Below are 17881 nucleotides of genomic sequence, written 5' to 3' on the forward strand. Positions count from 1 at the left end.
GGCCCACAGACACGGACATCTGTGAGGAGGCTCTGGCAGCATGTTGGAGCCCCATGCATCCTGGGCCAACTATCAGCGGGTGCCCGAACGGCCCTGGATCCAAAGCATTTGCCCAGTGCAGCACTGACACCCTTGTTGGGAGGGGGCGGGCCAGTGTCCTCACCAGGACGAGAGTGGGGTGGGGAAATAACCAGCTGGACTGACAGCCCTTCTGCTTTTTTTAATGCTCTAAAGTAACATAATTTGTTAGGCCTATAAAATTTAACACACTATCTTTTTTCTTCTTTTTTTAAATTAGTACCTTTTATTGAATTTATTGGGGTGACATTGGTTAATAAAATTATATAGGCTTCAGGTGTACAATTCTATAATACATCATCTATATGTTGTATTGTGTAACACATTTTATGTAAAATCTAAAAGCTGATTTATTCACTTAATCAAATTTGTTTCTAACTATTATTGACTTTGGTTATCAGCTGGTGAGCTTCAACATTTAAGCATCTTGGCTTTTGCCATTTTGGGGATCAGCAGAATGTGTTTGGCAGAAACAAAAGATAAAACTCTGGAGACCCCTTACCTTCTCCCCCTCCCAGCCCCCAAGGCAAACCTGCTGTGGCCGTGGGGACTGGGGTGGGAGCAGGGGCTTTCGGAGACCTCAGGAGGTCTTCCGTCCAGATTCGATAAGAGTGGGTGGGGCAGGGCTCCTGTGGTCAGGGCTTTTGGCAGAGCGCATAGGTATCCTGTGGGCTCTGGCCAGTGTCCTGAGCCCCCCTCCCCCTCCTCCCCGTGCTGAGGGCCACCCATTGATGGTGTGGCACTGCTCTCACTTTGAGAGCATAGTTATGTCAAAGTAGAATGTTCCCTATGCCCTCTTCCTCTGTAGGCCTGATAACCTCTGCAGTGCCTGCCCTTGAAGGCTAGTGATCCCGCACGCCAAAAGGGTCAGAGATAGCTAGGGTTGCGCTGGAGGTCATGCAGGCTACCCAGGAGCTTTGAGCAGACATTGCGACTCCTGGTAAGCCACGCCAGGAAGCCCTTCTACTCATTGCTAGCGGTCTCTGTGCCAAGAGCACATGTGGCCCAGCCAGGGGGAAGAGGGGTTCAGGTAGGGTCAGGGAGGTTGTGATAACTTAGTGACTTTGAGGGAGGCCTTAGAAGAGGCAGATCACCAAAGCCTGGCTCCTGTCTGTGCGGGTGGGTGCCTGAAGCCCACAAAGGAACCCAGTTGGTGCTGGCTAGAACTGGGTGGCCAGGCTGGGTCTGAAAGGGCCAGCTCGCCAATGAGGGGCTGGAGTTGTACTGAGGCCTCCCCACTTAGTGTCTCCAAGGTGTGGGGCATCAGGTCCTAAGCCATCTCCCAGGTGTCCCCCTCCCATCTGCACCTGTAGCAGGCCCCTCTGGACTCTCCCCGGAGGTGTGGCAGGCTGCCCTCTGAGGGGCTTCAGGACCAGGTCGGCTGAGTGGTGGGTTTGGGTGTCTGTGCAAGTTTTAGTGCCAAAAGCCCCTGTTTGTTTCTGTCCCAAGGAAGTCAAAGACTCCTGAGCTGTCTACCTTTGGGCGGTCACAGGCAACAGGGTGGGGCCTGGTGGGAGCTGGATGCAGAGCAGGTGAGAAGTGTGCTGCAGCACTAGGAAAGCCTCAGGTCGTGCAGTGGTGTTGGCTGGGGCTGAGCTGTCCTGGCCTGTCCCCCAGGCCCCTCCCCTTCCCTTGTGCCTTATATAGCCAGTCAACTTGGAGCTTCTCCAACCTCAGAGCCATCCGAAGTCAGCACCTATGGGTTGTGGGCCAGGCCCAGGAGTGGGGCCTGGGCAGCAACGTGTGTTGCGGAAGGAAGGCCTGACCCCGCAGCTTCAGCCCCTTCCCCTGACTGCTTGGTGTCTAGACCATGTTGGCCTGTCAGGTGGGGATGGCACTGCAGGGCCCAGCATTGTCCTGCTTCTTGGCTGCCTGACTGTCCCGGGGGCCTGGACCTCCACCTTCTGGTTGCTTCTATGACAGCCTCCAGGCCCAACCACCCTGAGTCGCCTCTCATATAGGGTCCCCAGACTGCCCTGACCTCCGTCGGGGAAGGGAAATGGGTTTCAGGAACTTGAACATTCTGGAGTTTGGGATCAGGCCTGAACCAGGATTCGGGGAATGGAGCCTCGTGTCTGGAGGGTGGAACATCACACACCTGGCCTGCTGGTCTCAGCTGTGGGGTGGGGCGGGGTGGGGTGAGCGGTCCAACTCTAACTTTGGTGTTGGGGGTACCTCTCCGTACCTGTGGACTGTATCTGCAATGCAGGAGTGGATGGAGCTCCTCTGGGTCCAGGTAGGGCCTAGGCTGTCTACTTAGGAACATTTGTCCCTCTGTCTGCAGGTGAAGCTCTGTCCCTCAGTGCAGCGGGAAGGCTCTGGATGAGTGTAGGTGGCACTCACCTTCACACTGACCCATCTGTGTGGGAAGGGGTCCCAGAGGGCCTGTTCAGCTTATGCTGCGAGTGTTGTGCTGGTCCCCAGAGGTGAGCTGAACAGCAGCTGGAATGGGGTGTCACCCAGAGGGAGCAGCAGGAATCAGCTGTCCGGTTGCTGGTCTGTCCTTAGGCCAGCCTTTTAGAACCTTCTCTCCCTCATCCCAGACAGCTGGTGGCCACCCTTGGACCTGCCTTCCAGTCTCCCCTTCCCTCCAGGTGCTGGCCTTGGCTCACTCAGTCTTGTCTGCTGCTTTGTGAGACCAGGCCAGAGTCCCTGGGACTCAGGTGACCTTGGCTTCCCCTGGTATCCTGGACTAGAGATCTGGGGTTTGAATTTCCTCAGCAAGAAACTGTCCAGCCCTGGCCAGACTGGAAGGTCCCAGGTTTGATTCCAGGTCAGGGCACGTGCCTAGGTAGCAGGTTGGGGCATGTGTGAGAGACAACCATCAATATTTTTCTCTTACATTGATGTTTCTCTCTTTCTCCTCCCCCTCCCCCCCGCCCCAGCTCATAATAAAAAAAAAGAAAGAAAGAAAAAGACAAAAAAGAAACTTTCCAGTTAGTTTTGTTTTTCTGAGTCCCTGCAACCAAAGGGCCAGGGCACTCTGTGGGGGATGGGGGTTGGGGGCAGATCCTGGGGGATGGCCACTTCTGTGGGTCTGTGGGGGTTCCTGGGGCTTGCTGGATGAGGTGAGGTCTCATCAGCCCAGGTGGACAACAAAGGCATGCCGAAAGGGATCTCCTTGAGGACGCCAGCCTGCCCGCTGCCATCGTGGCAGAGACTGGGCTTGTGTCCTGGTGTCTGGGTTTTATCTGTGTACCCCAGCTCGTTGTATCTCCTGCTGCCGTGTGCCTGCCATCTGGGCAGTGATGTGGATGCAGAAGTGTCTCACAGCTGCCAAGGGCTGTGCTGTCTTGCTCCTCTCCTGCTTTCTGATGATGCCATCTGGAAGCCTCAGCAGCCCTCAGACTCTGAGAGGTGACCTTGAGGAGGGAGGCCTGTACCTGGATGGAGCGGGTAGATGGGGTATGACTCCCTGAGACCTTGATGGTGACAGAATGTCTGGACTGCCTTCTCTGAACTTTGTAGTTGGCAGAGCAATAAACTCCTGTCTTCTAAACCACTGCAATCTGGGGTTTTCTGATGTGCTCAGCAAGCCTGCTGCAGCCTTCACTCTGCAGGAGCTGTTCTTGTGGCCTGAGGGGTGGGATCCCCTTGACCTGTGATCTCCTGCCTGGCAACCCTTCCCCACACTGAAGGCAGTGGAGAGGCTTGGCCTCAGAGCTGCCCCCAAGTAGGGTCTCCCCACCCATCCCATGGCTGCCCTTCTCCCTTGTCGGATCTCTCTCTTAAGTCCTGGGTACAGCTCAGACTGAAGGACAATTCCTACGTCCACTACTTCAGTTGAGCCACACCATTGCATTGGGCAGGACTTTCCTAGGCCTGGCTCAGCCCTGACAGGGTGTCTGCCCCTGGGGAGCCCTTGCCCAGGCCGTGCAGGGCAGAGCAGGCACAACCTTGTCTCCTAACTGCTGCTGGGGGCAGAGCAAGAGTGGAGTCCCCATGGAGGGCTGTGCCTGCCTGATGTGACAGTTGTTTGGGACCAGCATCTCTAGGGACCAGCTGGGCCTGAAGGTCTAGAGGAGAATGAGGTAGGAATGGGAGGATGTATGACAAAGGCTGACTTATGCTGGGGGAGCAGTGGGGGTGGTCATGGTCCACAGCTCCTTCCCACACCCCTCCGCTGGGCCTAGAGCGGCCACAGCTCAAACCAGCTACGGCAGGATGTATGTGTGGTTTCTTAGGTCCTACTCCTGCTCCTCTAGGACAGTCGGCTTCATGCTGGGCTTCCAGCAGCCTTGCAGATGACTCGGGGACACACCGAACCCTAACAGCAGTGCCCCCTCCTGCTGCTCCTGCGGTCCCTTCTAAATGTCCCTCCTGCAGTTGCCCAAGCTCCACACTTGGGTGCAAGCCTGGGCTCCTCTCACTGACATGGTCTTCTGGGCTCTCCTCGACCGTGCTGTGCGCCTGCCCTCCTGCTTCCCACTGCTGCGGCCTCGGCTGCGCCTGCGTCATCCCTCCCACAGCTGCCAGGTCATCTTCCTGAGAAGGACCTCTGATCACGACAGCCCTCACTTTCTTCCTGCCAGTCTCCTTCACGCTGATCTCTCCACCTCACGTCCCATCAACAAACCCACCTCTCCCTGTACTGATGCAACCTGATTTCATATGTGTACTCACATACGCTGTCGCTTCGGTCCTAAAACACCTTTCCTCACATTCTTTTTCTGTGGCAGCCAAAGAGAAAAAAGATAAATTTCTAACATGAAGGCTTAAGAACAGCCCAGGAAGCCCAGCAGGAGGGCTGTCAAGCGTGTCCACGCGGCAGGTGGTGCCTCTGCCCCACGACCCAACACACCCAACGCGGCGCAGCAGCCAGGCGCCTGCCGACAAACCACAGGCCCCCTCTAGGAAGCTGTTTTCTGTTGGGCAACATTGAAGACCACAGCCATCCCTAAGTTTATTTTTTATACCATGGGACTAAATGATGATAGTTTGAAGAACTTTAAAGGGAATAAAAGAGCTACTGGCAACTATTTGCAGTGTTTATAAACTTTGAGAAACTGACAAAAATGCAAATTTGAAACTGACCCAAGTGAACCAAAGTGATGAAAACAAGTCTTTTCTAAAACTATAAATTCTAAGGGAATGTAAAAGGCACAGAGATTCAAATCATGGAAATTTAGAAAACTAAGAAATAAATAGTACATAAATAAAAAGGGAGCTGATGCTGAAGAAGAATCTTCTGGAAAATGGCTTAAAGCCCATGAGAGGCCCTGAAACCAGAGGCCTCCTGCCCACCCAGGTTTGCACCCTCCTCTGCCTACCCTACACCTGTGTCTCCTCACTGTGGACAAATATCTCTCGGCTGTTCACATAACCTGGTTTTGCACTTGTGTTTTTGGCTGACTTTCCCCTCCTGACAGTTCTGTAAGTTTACTACGCACTAGGAAAAACGAGCTCTTGCTTTCGTTTGTCTGAAACTTGACCCAGGAGACTTGTGTTTGGGCTGGGGGGGAGTCCCTGGGCTCGGGACCCCATCTGGTGTGTGACTTACAGACCGTGGTCATGTTCCCTTCCAGCCTTTATTTTCTGGACACTGAGTCACCATGTGTTCAGTGCATCTTCCACAGATGGCCGCTCAGTCCCCAACTGGCCTCCTGGCCGGTGGCCTGTCAGAGGCCAGGGTCTGGAATGGAGGACTGCTTTCCCTCCCTGCACTGGCCGGCTCGGGAAGAGGCTGGAGGGATGGCACCAGGCAAAGGGTCAGCTCTGCCTGGCATGGTGTCCACACTCTGATGGGCATGGACACGCAGGATGCCCCTGACTATACTGGAAGCCAAGACTTCAGCGCCTAATCACAGCTGGCATCTCCCTCATGGATGGCAACAGGTGACCTTTCTGTCCATTCTGGGCGGCCTGGTGGGCAGGCCCTGCTGCCAGATGTCCTGCCGGCTTCCCGTTTCACACCCAGCAAAGCTCCGTGCCATGTGTCAACATGAAGATGTGACTGAGTACTCTCCTCATAAGCTTGTAGGGAAAGTCACTCCTTGGGTCAGCAGTGGCTTCTTCCTGGACAGCTCTCCGCAAAGGCCCTACAGCTTGCCTAAACAAACTGCTGGACCCACTCTTGGCTGGGATCTTGAGTTCTCGGAGTGGGGTTCGGCAACCACCTTAGACATGGATGTTCACATGCTGATTCCTGGCGTGAAGGCACCGATACACACAGTCCATATTGTGCCTTGAATTTCATACCCATCATAGAAAACAGTGATTAGAAATAAAGGTGCAGGATAAGATGAGCTCAGAGGGAGAGGACGTCCACCTGTGCTCCCACTCATCCCACGTCTGCCAGGATCCTCAGGGCCCCTCATCCTCAGCAGGTGGCTGCAGGTGGGCAAAGCTCAGGAAGACTTGCTCCAGCGAGATCTGGCTCACAGAGTAGTCGTCTACGCCGTACTTCTCCTTGGCCTTCTCCAGGATACCAAAGACCTTTGGGAAGCAGACAAGCTGCTGTTAACAATATCAGGGCCCAGCTTCTAGGCTGGCCAGGAGTCCTCTGTCCATAAGGGGTGGTAGAGCCCTGATGGTCCTACTCTTGCCCAGCCCAGCCCCTAGGGCACACGCAGGGAGTCGGCCTTACAGGGCGAGCTGAGATCCCAGAGAGAGGAGGGGGTTGTGCTCTGTGAGCAGGCAGGGGACTGGGCTTCCTCCTGACTATTAACTCAGAGTGTGACCTTAGGCAAGCTGCGTTCCCTCTCTGAGCCAGTTTCCTCTTTTGCACCAGTTTTGTCCCAACTCATATATTTCAGGTGTAAACCCCCCAAACCTAGTAGATATTAGGGCAAGTGTTAGAACATAAACTACAAATGATTCCTCCTTGGAAAGAGCCTGGAATCATTACAGAAGCAGTGATCACTGGAGGGAACTTCCCCAGCTGAGGCCCCATGGGGCCGGTGCTCACCTTCCCCCAGCTGAGGTCATCGCCAGGCAGATGGTAATGGACCATCCCTTGGTGCTCATCTTCCAGGATGCTGCCTGAGCAAAGGAGAGACCATGTCCTCATGAGAGCTGGGCTGAAGGGCAGGGGAGGGCGGCCGGGGCCCACAGAACTGCAGCCCTCTTCGTAGGAGTCAGGGATGTGGGACTGGGTGGGGTCAGGCTCAGATGCCCTCTGTGCAGTGTCACGCACCTGGGAAGGTCAGGTCCACAAACGCCTTGAACTCCTGCAGCGCCTCCTGCTGCCCGTCACTCCTGACCTTGGCCCGCAGGGAGTAGCCGCTGCCAAACTTGCTCTTGAGGTGCTGTGGGCTGCCCAGGCACTTGAACTGCCCCTGCACCATGATGGCCAGCCGGGTGCACAAGGCCTCACATTCCTCCATGCTGGGGAGAGAGGGTGCAGGCCTGACACAGGGCTGGGGTATGCTGTCACCCACCTTCCATGCGCAGGTGGGAAGGTGTCAACACCCAGATCCAACTGTTCCTGATTCCCATGATCAGAATATGGCCCACGTGCCACAGCCTGGGGATTCTCCTCACAGATTCTGTACCAGTTAATGTCAGGTCTCTCTCCACTGAGCCCCTCCCAGCCTATCCCTTCCACTGTCCCTATCCAGGCTCATCCATTGACCCAAAGAGACCCTGGCTCTACCTATGGGAGGTGATGACAATGGCCTTGCCAGATTCACGTGCCCTCGCCACGGTGTCCCAGAGCAGGCGCCGGGCCACAGGGTCCATGCCAGTGGATGGCTCATCCAGGAAGATGACCGTAGGCTCTCCAAGCAGGGCAATGCCAGTGCTTAGCTTCCGCTTGTTGCCACCGCTGGGGGCAGAGGAGGGGCAGGAGAGGGCAAAGCTGATTATTAGTATGACATACCCAGGTCCCAACAGATGACAGGGCCCAGTGACCGTAGAGCACCCCAGGTGAAGAAGAATGAAGGAGTGTGCCTGGAAACCCTCCACCTCAGAGAGGTGGAGGCCCCAGAGCAAGCTGCGCTCACGGGGTCAGTCCCTGCCCCCACATGGAGCAGTAACACCATCTGTCTGCACCTAAGGGGGGTTCCTGACATCGCCCGAGGTTGGCCTTACCTCTAGGAGGTGGGAACTGACAGGTCAGCCCCTTTCAACTGGGAGCTCCGGCTCCCAACCTGTGTGGTTGTCTATGGCAAGGGAGACCCTGATTCCATCTTGGGAAGACCCGTGAGTCGAGTCATGGGGTGAGGGAGGGGCCGCGGCGCAGGTGCACCTGTACGTCCTGACAAGCTTGTTGGCATGTGGCTCCAGAAGCAGGCCCCGGAGTGTGTTCTCCACACAGGCACTGATATGGCGCTCGGGGATGCCTCGAAGCCGGGCGTACATGACCAGCGTCTCCCGGCCCGTCATGTGGTCCAGCAGGGCGTCAAACTGGGGGCAGTAGCCAATCCGCTGTCGCACCTGGGGTTGGAACGCAACCGGGGAAGTAAGAGGTAAGAGGGAGGCTCCTCTGGGTTTCTCTCAGCCAATCTATCCAGGGTGGTCCATCAGCCAGTGCACAGGCCCTGGCGCTGGCCGCAGCCAAAGCTTGCCAAGTAGCACTTCAGTGGGGACAGAGGAGGTGGGTTCGCCGGTGCAGGAGGGAGGCTATCAGTAGCCACACTGCCCCATAATGAGGGGTCAGAGATGGGCCAGAGCCTTGTCCACTATGCACAGTGTGGGGGCAGGTCGGTACAAGAATGTATTGATTATACAAAGTGATCACTACCTGTAAATATCTGCTGGTGTATCATCTGCTCATTCATCCACCAGACATTTAACAAAGACCTATTGTGTGCTAGGACTTTTCTTTCTCCTCCCTTTAATGACAGACAGGTTTGGTGGCAGCACTTTGGGGACGGGGCATCCCCTAGTCAGACGGCCACATCCATCAGAGCCAGGGTGCCGCGCGGCCACTGTCATCTCCCCCCTACTTTCAGCAGCTGGCTGGGGACAGTGAGCCTAAAAAGTCTATGGATTCCAAAGGTGGGGTTTCTTTTCTTTACCCTGCTTGGGGTTCTTAGACTTCCAGCATTTGTGCTTAACTGATCTAGGAAAATTCTTAGCTATTACCTTGTCAGTGATTATCTTCCCCTCATTTTTGTCCTTTCCTCCTGCAACCCAGATTAAACGTATTTAGGACTTCTCATCCTTCCCTCCATTTCCTAAATCACAGATGTAATTGTCTTTTTCCTACACATATTTTCAGTCTCGTTTACTTCTGTAAACACAGTAAACACAGCTGTTTTATAATCTGGGTCTGCGATTGCCGATGTGCAGTGGTGGGCTCGTTTCCCCTGCAGGGCCATCAGGCCCGTGGGCGCCAGTCGCAGGGACCGCCTAGTTTGTTCAGTCGTGCCCTGCGCACGGGCCTGGCAACAGTATTCGGGTGTTCCTCAAGGCCGGGGATGGAGGCCTTCCCTCCAGAGAGGTTGTGTGCTGCAGTCTGGTCCCTGCTGCCAGTTCAGGAGACAAGGTCATTCCCGGCACAGGCTCTTCTTCATTCCTTTTCCTGTTCTGCTCAGCACACAGGAAACTTTGCAGGCAACCTCCAGGGGTATGGGAGCAGGAGGTTGGCCTGGCTCACCCCTACTCTGAGGGGCAGCCTTTGGGGTTCAGCCCCATATGCAAAAAGTCTCCTATTATACCCCTATCGTGGGGGCCCTGGGCCTTTGTTTCTGCCCTCTTCACAGGGCAAGCCCCTAAAGCCACGCCCATTACCTAGAACACAGTGGCCTTCTGTGTCTCTCAGGGCTCCTGGATTTCAGCCTGAGTTCTGCACCATCTGTGTGCTCTTCCATGTTTTTACCAACATGGTTTGTCATTGACGTTTTATCTGGCTTTTGGTGCTTGGTGGGATGGCTGGTCTGAACAGCCAGGGGTCGCTATCGCACATCTTTCTGCACAGGCTGGAGACAGCCTGTTCTTCTGAGCAGGGCAGCGTGCTGTGAGCGCCTTGCTGCACCAGGTCCAGAGAAACGGCTTCTCTGGGAGGGGCCCAGTCTCAGTCCTCCGGCCAGGCCTGCACCCTTCCAGCCAAGGGGGTCCTTATTCCCTGCCCTTTCTCTACTACCCATCCCTGGCTTAGCTCTGCCCAAGGTTACTGCCTCATCCTGCTGTCTACTTCCCCACCCAAAGATGAGCTGCATACCTGCCTTCAGGGTGCCCCCCTCTTATCACCTTCCAGGTGGCACCCACCTTCCCGATATCTGAGCTGATGCTGTAGCCCCCAACAAAGGCGTCCCCAGAAGTGATGGTCTCCTCCCCGGTCAGCATTTTGAAAGTGGTGGTTTTCCCAGCTCCATTGAAACCCAGCAGCCCGAAGCACTCCCCTTTTTGGACTGCAAGGGAGATCTTGTCCACGGCAAAGAGGGGTGCCCGCTGTTCATACACCTGCGAGGTTCCGGGGAAGAATCACAATGGGGAGTCAGGGAGCCAGCTTCTGAGCAGGCACGCATTGAGGGCAGACCTGGGGCCTGTGGAGTGGAGCCTTACCTTGCAGAGCTCCTTGATGACCAGAGGTGTGTCCAGTGGGGAGTCCAGGCTGGGGGCCAGGATTCGGTTCCTCTCGTCTGCTACATCCTGGTCCTCAGGAAGGGCTGATGGCCGGGTGTACATTTCCATCTAATTGTTCCGGAAAAAGACCACAAAGGGTGAGCTCCAGTCCAAGGGGTCCTTTTCTCTGGAAGAAGAGGCTGAGGTCTCTGAGACAGCTCACCCAGTCTAGCCCACATATGCAGGCTCAGGCCTTTCACAAGGAGAGCTGGGGGAGGGGGAGCCATAAGGGTTGAAGTTAACACCAAGCAGACACAAATTGTCTGAGGAACAGGGATGGTGCAAGACTTACGGAGAAAATCAGGAAACTCCACTGAGGGATATGGGATTTTAATTATATTTTATTATTTATGCTATTACAGTTGTCCCAATTTTTCCCCCTTTGCCCCCTTCCACCCAGCCCCCCTACTCCCTGAGGCCATCCCCACACCATTGTTCATGTCCATGGGTCATGCACAGATGTTCTTTGGCTACTCCATTTCCTATACTGTACTTTACATCCCCATGGCTATTCTGTAACTACCAATTTGTACTTCTTTTTTTTTTTAAATTTTTATTGTTATTCAATTACAGTTGTATGCCTTTTCTCCCCTTCCCTCCACCCCACCCCAGCTGAACCCACCTCCCTCCCCCACCTCCACCATCCCCCCCCCGATTTTGTCCATGTGTCCTTTATAATAGTTCCTGCAATCCCCTCTTCCCACTGTCCCCACCCCACTCCCCCCTGGCCACTGCTAGACTGTTCCCAACCTCACAATTTGTACTTCTTAAGGGGATGTGAGATTTTCATATGTGGGTAGAAACTCCTTTTCTTAGAGAAGCCTTAATATTTTAGAGAAGCCAATTTGCCCTGGGTTAATCTGTACATCCAATGTGGTCTCAGCAGGTTTTTTAATTTTTATTTTTTGAAATATTTTATTTATTTTTAGAGAGGGGGAAGGGAGGGGGAAAGAGAGGGAAACATCAATGTGTGGCTGCCTCTCATGTGCCCCCTACTGGGGACCCGATCAGGCATGTGCCCTGACTGGGGATTGGACTGGTGACCCTTTGCTTCACAGGCTGGTGCTCAATCCACTGAGCCATGCCAGCCGGGGCTCAGTAGATTAAAAAAAAATTTTTTTATTAATTTATTTTCAAAGAGAGAAAGAGAGGGAGAGAAACATCTATGTAAGAGAGAAACATCAGTTGGCTGCCTCTTGCACGCCCCATCTGGGGACCTGGCCCACAACCCAGGAGTGTGCCCTAAGAATTGAACTGGCGACCTTTCGGTTCCCACGCCAGCACTCAATCCACTGAGCCACAGAAGCCTGGACTGGTCTCAGCAGGTTTTGTTTGTGGAATGGGATGTACGTGACAAACACGACGATGCCAGGCAGCCCTGCCTCTGCTGAGACCTAGGACCCCAAGGCCCCAGGAGGACTACAGCCCCCTCCCAGGCTGCAAGCCCTGTGCTGCATATACACTCTGGCCATTGCTGGGTGCTAAGCCCTCCCTGTGTGCTGGCCTGAGGAAGCCTGGCCTTAGTGGGAGACCTTCCCAGTACAGAACTGTAGGAGCCGCTCACCAGCTGCCGCCTCCTCCGGAAGGCACACATGCAGGTCTTCAGCCTCCGCAGCAGGTCTGTCTCAATGAGGAAGAGCAGGGTGAGGTAGGCAAACCCTGAGGCAGCCATGGAGGTCACGAACCTGCCGACCCCTGGCGCACTCCATGCATAGAAGTTCTCCTGGTACTGGATGTCTGTGTGGGCAAGGGAGAGGCTGCTGCACCTGTGTCCCCTATTGCCCCTCCTCCTCGCCCAGGGAGCCAGCCCGAGTCCCTCTCTAGGCCCACTGGGCTCCTGCACCCCAGCCCTCTATGTGGAGGCTGCGAAAGTACAGGGTTCACTCATTTTCTGAGGGTGCATCCCACGGTTGTCACTGCCACACAAGGGTCACAAACGCCTCCCGTATTTTGAGGCAGTTTCACCTTGCAAGGGACAACTATGACAAGTTACTGAGTCATGCCCTCCCTCACTCACACATGCACTCACTTCCTCACTTGGGGACTGCACTGGGACAAAGAGAGGTAAGGTGTGCCTCCCTCCCCACCAGTCGGTCCGATGAAGTAAGTGGTGGAACAGAGCAAAGGCTGAGCCTGCCAGGGGGCTGCACAGCGCTCTGCAGACGTGCCGACTAGGCTGCCTGCAAAAGACGGTTCCAAGCCCAGAAAGGGTGTCTGGTGGGACAGACGGTGGCTCCCAGAGAGCCGTCCATGTCTTAACTCCCCAAACCTGCGAATGATCTTACTTAGAAACAGGGTTTTTGCAGATGTAATTAGCTAAGGGTTGTAAGATCCTGGATTTAGGATGGGCCCCAAATCCAATGACAAATGTTTTTACAAAAGGAAGGGGAGGCAGGTTTGAGACACAAAGACACAAAGAGAAGACCATGTAAAGACAGAGATGGAGACTGGAGTGACGCTGCCTCACGAACCAAGGAACACCCAGGAGCCAGTGAAAGCTGGAGGGGCGGCGGGAGCGGGAGGGGTCAGGTGGGGGCTGGTGAAGGAGGCAGGGGACTGCCCTGCATGTCTGAGTCTGCAGAAGCCGTGAGGGGTGCCCAGCCCAGGCGATGGTGGGGCTAGGGGTCGGGGAGCCCCCTTGGGAGAGGGAACACCTAGGCTGATCTTACAGAGAGGGGTCAGCCAGGTAGGAAGGAGGAAGCACACATCATTCTGGGGGCGGGGTAGTGAGCACATAGCTTCTGAAGACCGTTTGCATACTTATATCTGGGGTATCTCAGTTCTGGGACCAGGGACCTGCCTTGACACACCACGGCCCTGAGCCTCCCCAGAGGAGCCCCTTCGCATGAACCCGGGCTCCTGGGGATGCCCTGGCTGGCCCCGGGGAGAGAGTAATAAATCGGCTGCCGGTGGGAGCCTGTCACTCACTGTATTTTTTGCAGTAGTGGGCGGCCACCTCGGAGGAGGTGCAGTACCTCCTGGTCTCGTAGTTCTCATAGAAGCTGCTGACTGCCATCCCCAGGCAGTGGTTGGGCAGCACTAGAAATATGTGGTCCAGGGTTCTAGAAAGTTCTTCTAATTTTACCGCTGTGGGGAGAAGGCACAGACCAGTGAGCGCAGGGGGACACAACACACCTGCCCCCAAGGACAGATCGAATCAGGGAAAGAAGGTTCCCGATATTCCCTATGCAGTGTGTGTGGGCCAGGGTATCCAGCTGGGCGTCCTCCACAGATGAGGCCCAGGCCTTCCTGGGACACCACCTCCCAGGGGGTGGTCCCACCGGCTCTGCTGAAAATACAAGAGGGAGGTAGTGCTAGAGCAAGGTCTGGCCCAGGGTCTGCACTGGTACCACCCCCCCCCACCCTCCCACACCTCCACACTGGCACAGAGAGCTCCATGGGTGCCCAGGATGTGTGTGGGGAGTAGGGGGAGGTCTCCAGGCTCCCACCTGGGATGCGCATGATGGTAACCATGAGGAAGGTGGCGATGCCTGATAGGATGTTGAATATGGTGAGCCTCGTGTAGGCAGTGGCCGCCCCCGAGAAAAAGAAGGTCATCAGATACATGAGCGGTATGATGGCCCAGCCGTAGAGCATGAGCAGCAGCAGCGTGTCAGCCACGTGGCCATCCCGTGTGAAGGCATGCACATCAAAGGCTTTGAACACCACCTGCAGCAGCACAGGGTGGGTGGCTTGGTATGCAGAGCAGCGCAGGAGCCTGGCCCATCAGCCCCACAGGCCCAGTTATTGCTCATGGTGGCTTTCAGCCCTGGGATCTTCCCTGACGAGGTTCCCCCTTCTCCCTTTTACTGACAGAGTTGTTACCAGGGTACCTGGCTCCAGGCCCCTGGCTACTAAAGGGGGCCGGAAGCTGGGGGCATGCAGACCAATGAAGAGGGCTGCCTGGCATTCCCAACTGTCCTGGAATCAGGGCTGAGCTACCAGTGGGAACTCCAGGCTGGTTTTGGTCTGCGCAGGGGCCCCAGGACGTGCAGGGGAGGGTCCCGGAACCGGCTACGGCCCTCACCAGCAGCAGCAGAGTGGGGATGAGAAAGGAGATAAGGTCCCACAGCAGAGCTGAGAGCCAGAAGGTGGCCACGTGGACTCCGCTCACAAACTGGACATGCTTGGCCTGGACAGCCCTCTCACTGACCGCCAGGATGGAAAACGTGCTGGCCAAGAATGCCATGGCGAAGAGCAAGTTGAGGGCGATGTCAAATCCCTTCCGGCCCCTGTGGGAGGTTGGGGGAGACAGGGAAGGTCAGGAATAGAGCACCATACTTCTGGGCAGCTGGGGGATTGGGTCCTTGGTCATTACCATTCAAAGTACTCAATGCAGTGGCCCAGCCACTAAAGGGGGTTAAGAGAGAATGCCAGAACTGGAGGGGGGCTTCTCGGCACCAGCAAAATCCTCCCCCCAAGAATAGCTCCTTCTCTGGACTTCCTGTCTCCAATGATGGCAGTGCCAATCTCCCAGTTGCCTTCCACCTGTCCCCTGTGCCATCCACTCCCCACAGACACTCGGGTATCACTCTGCCTTTCCCACATCTGAGGACCTTCTGCCTGGCTCTCTGTTCTGCCCTCGTCCGACCCCCATCTTTGGGCGCCTGTATCGCTGCGACAGCTAAGATCCCACCCCCGCCCCCTCATCAGGTGCGTTCTGCATTCGGTTGTGAGCAATAGCTTCTACAAACTGGCTTTTATGGCATTATTCTGTGGCTTAAAAACCTCCTGATCAGTTCAGTAAGTAGTACTGGGACAGCTGGATACTAATTGACCCAAAAAGGGAATGAAGTACTGACACCCGCTACAACATGGATGAACCTTGAACGTGAACGAAGCTAGTCGTGGAAGGCCACACGTTACACGGTTCTATTCATAGGAGATGTCCAGAATGGGCAGCTCCATGAGGGCAGAAAGGGGACTAGTGGCCGCTAGGAGATGGAGGAGGGAGGAATGGAGAGTGACTGCCGGAGGTCACAGGGTGTCTTTGTGGGGCGATAAAACATTCAACAAAATTATATTGTGGTCTAACTGATACATGAAAAGATGCTCAGCATCCCTGATCATCAGGGAAATGCGAATCAAAACCACAATATGATACCACTTCACTCCTATTAGAATGCCTGTTATCACAAAGAGAAGAAATAACTGTTGGTGAGAACGTGCATTTAAGGGGACACTTGTGCACTGTTGATGGAAATGTAAATTGGTGCAGTCACTGTGCAAAACAGTGTGAAGTTTCATTAAAAATTTAAAAATAGAACTGCCGCCCTGGCCGGGTGGCTCAGTTGGTTGGAGCACTGTCCCATACACTGAAAGGTTGTGGGTTTGATCCTGTGTTGCGGGGTTCAGTCCCTGGTCGGGGAGCATACGGGAGGCAACTAATTGATGTTTCTCTCTCACATCGATGCTGCTCTCTCTCTCCCTTCCTCTCTTTCTAAAATCAATAAACATATCCTCAGGTGAGGATTAAAAAGAATGAAAAGAACTGCCATATGATCCAGCAGCTCCTGAGTATTTACATGAAGGAAACAAAAGCACTAATTCAAAAAGAGACCTGCACCCCCACGGTCACAGCGGCATTATTCACAATAGCCAAGGCATGGAAACAACTAAGTGTCCAACAGTGGGTGAATGGGTAAAGACAGTGTAACATACATATTGGAATATTATTCAGCCATGACAAAAAAAATCTTGCCATTTGCGACAAGAATAGACCTTGAGGGATTATGCTAAGTGAAATAAGTCAGACAGAGAAAGACAAATATCATATGATCTCACTTATATGAGGACTCTTATAAAAAAAAAATAGCACTGGCCGGTGTGGCTCAGCGGATTGGGCATCATCCCGCAAACCAAAAGGCTGCTGGTTTGATTCCCAGGGAGGGCACATGCCTACGTTGTGGGCCAGGTCCCTAGTTGGGGGCATGTGAGAGGCAACCAATCAATGTTTCTCTCCCTCTTCCTCCCTCCCCTCTCTCCAAAAAATTAAATAAATAAAGTATTTTAAAAAATGAACAGAACTCATAGACACAAAGAACAGATTGGTGGCTGCCAGAGGGGAGGCATGGGCAAAATGCATGAAGGGAGTCAAAAGGTGCAAACTTCCAGTGATAAAATAATGTAAGTTACAAAGATGTAATGTACCACATGGCGACCATAGTTAACAATACTGTGTTATATATATTTCTAGCTATATATTTTTAAAAGATTTCATTTATTTATTTTTAGACAAAGGGAGGGCGAAAGAGGGAGAGAAACACCAGTGTGTGGTTGCCTCTTGCGTGCCACGCACGGGAGACCTGGCCTGCAACCCAGGCATGTGTCCTGACCGGGAATCGAATTGAAACATTTTGGTTCACAGGCCGGTACTCAATCCACTGAGCCGTACCGGTCAGGGCTGTTTTTTGCTATATATTTTTAAATCCTCAGCTGAGGATATGCTTTTATTGATTTTAGAGAGGGGGAGTGAGAGGGAGAGAGAAACATCCATTGGTTGCCTTCCGCACACGTCCCCACCAGGGATCGAACCTGCAACACTTTGGTACATGGGATGATGCTCCAACCAACTGAGCCACCCAGCCAGGGCTGTATTATGTATTGTAAAGATGTTAAGAGAGTAAATATTAAGAGCTCTTATCATAATAAAAAAAATTGTAACTACAAACGGTGACAGATGTTAATCACACTTCTTGAAGAGTTCATTTCCTAATACATGTATCAAATCACGATGTTGTACACCTGAAACTAACATAATGTTATATGTCAATTACCTTAAAAATTATAATGTGATGATGGCTCCGTGATTCTGTGAATAGACTAACAAGCACACAATTACATACTACAAACAGGGATGCTGTATGGTAGCTGAATTATATCTGCTAAGCTGTTAAAACAAAACAAAAATCCCTGCTGCCTGGTCCACTCTTGAACTTGCTCAGCCTGACCTCTGGGTCTCCTAGTTTGGGGCCCACCAGGAGGCAGCTGCCACCTCTTGATGTCCCCAGCACAGCCCCTGCCCATAGCTGCTGACAACCCTGCCCAGGTTCGAGGGCCCCTCCCGTAAGCCTGTCTCCCCCTGATGGCTCAGTCAAGGGCAAGCCCCACCCCAGCACTCTGAGTACCACGTGAAAGCCCTGCCCTGTGCTCCATTGCGGGTATTTATCTTTGTGCTTGTCTGTGTCTGGTGTACCAAGGAGGGCAATGACTGCCACGGTGTCTCCTCTCGGGGTAGAAATGGGGGTGCTGAGGGAGAAGACATGGTAAAGTCCAGGGCACAGTCTAGAATGGG

The 17881-nt window shown here is 54.0% G+C and overlaps 1 protein-coding gene across 3 annotated transcripts in view; it reads right to left on the minus strand.

Annotated features, from left to right (window-relative positions):
* Nucleotides 1-3005: 3005 nt before the first annotated feature.
* ABCA3 (ATP binding cassette subfamily A member 3) overlaps nucleotides 3006-17881 on the minus strand; it is a 51801-nt gene continuing 36925 nt past the window's right edge. For all 3 annotated transcript variants that reach the window (XM_053928286.2, XM_053928282.2, XM_053928276.2), the window contains exons 24-34: nucleotides 14615-14819; nucleotides 14037-14256; nucleotides 13516-13674; nucleotides 12152-12324; nucleotides 10528-10656; nucleotides 10231-10425; nucleotides 8267-8454; nucleotides 7673-7843; nucleotides 7214-7404; nucleotides 6986-7059; nucleotides 3006-6513 (exon numbers count right to left, since the gene is read on the minus strand). In XM_053928286.2, the coding sequence (XP_053784261.1) occupies nucleotides 6382-6513; nucleotides 6986-7059; nucleotides 7214-7404; nucleotides 7673-7843; nucleotides 8267-8454; nucleotides 10231-10425; nucleotides 10528-10656; nucleotides 12152-12324; nucleotides 13516-13674; nucleotides 14037-14256; nucleotides 14615-14819 (1837 nt within the window). In that variant the 3' untranslated portion in view covers nucleotides 3006-6381. The remainder of the gene's footprint in view (nucleotides 6514-6985; nucleotides 7060-7213; nucleotides 7405-7672; nucleotides 7844-8266; nucleotides 8455-10230; nucleotides 10426-10527; nucleotides 10657-12151; nucleotides 12325-13515; nucleotides 13675-14036; nucleotides 14257-14614; nucleotides 14820-17881) is intronic.

Source organism: Desmodus rotundus, chromosome 1, assembly GCF_022682495.2.
Source record: "Desmodus rotundus isolate HL8 chromosome 1, HLdesRot8A.1, whole genome shotgun sequence".
NCBI lineage: Eukaryota > Metazoa > Chordata > Mammalia > Chiroptera > Phyllostomidae > Desmodus > Desmodus rotundus.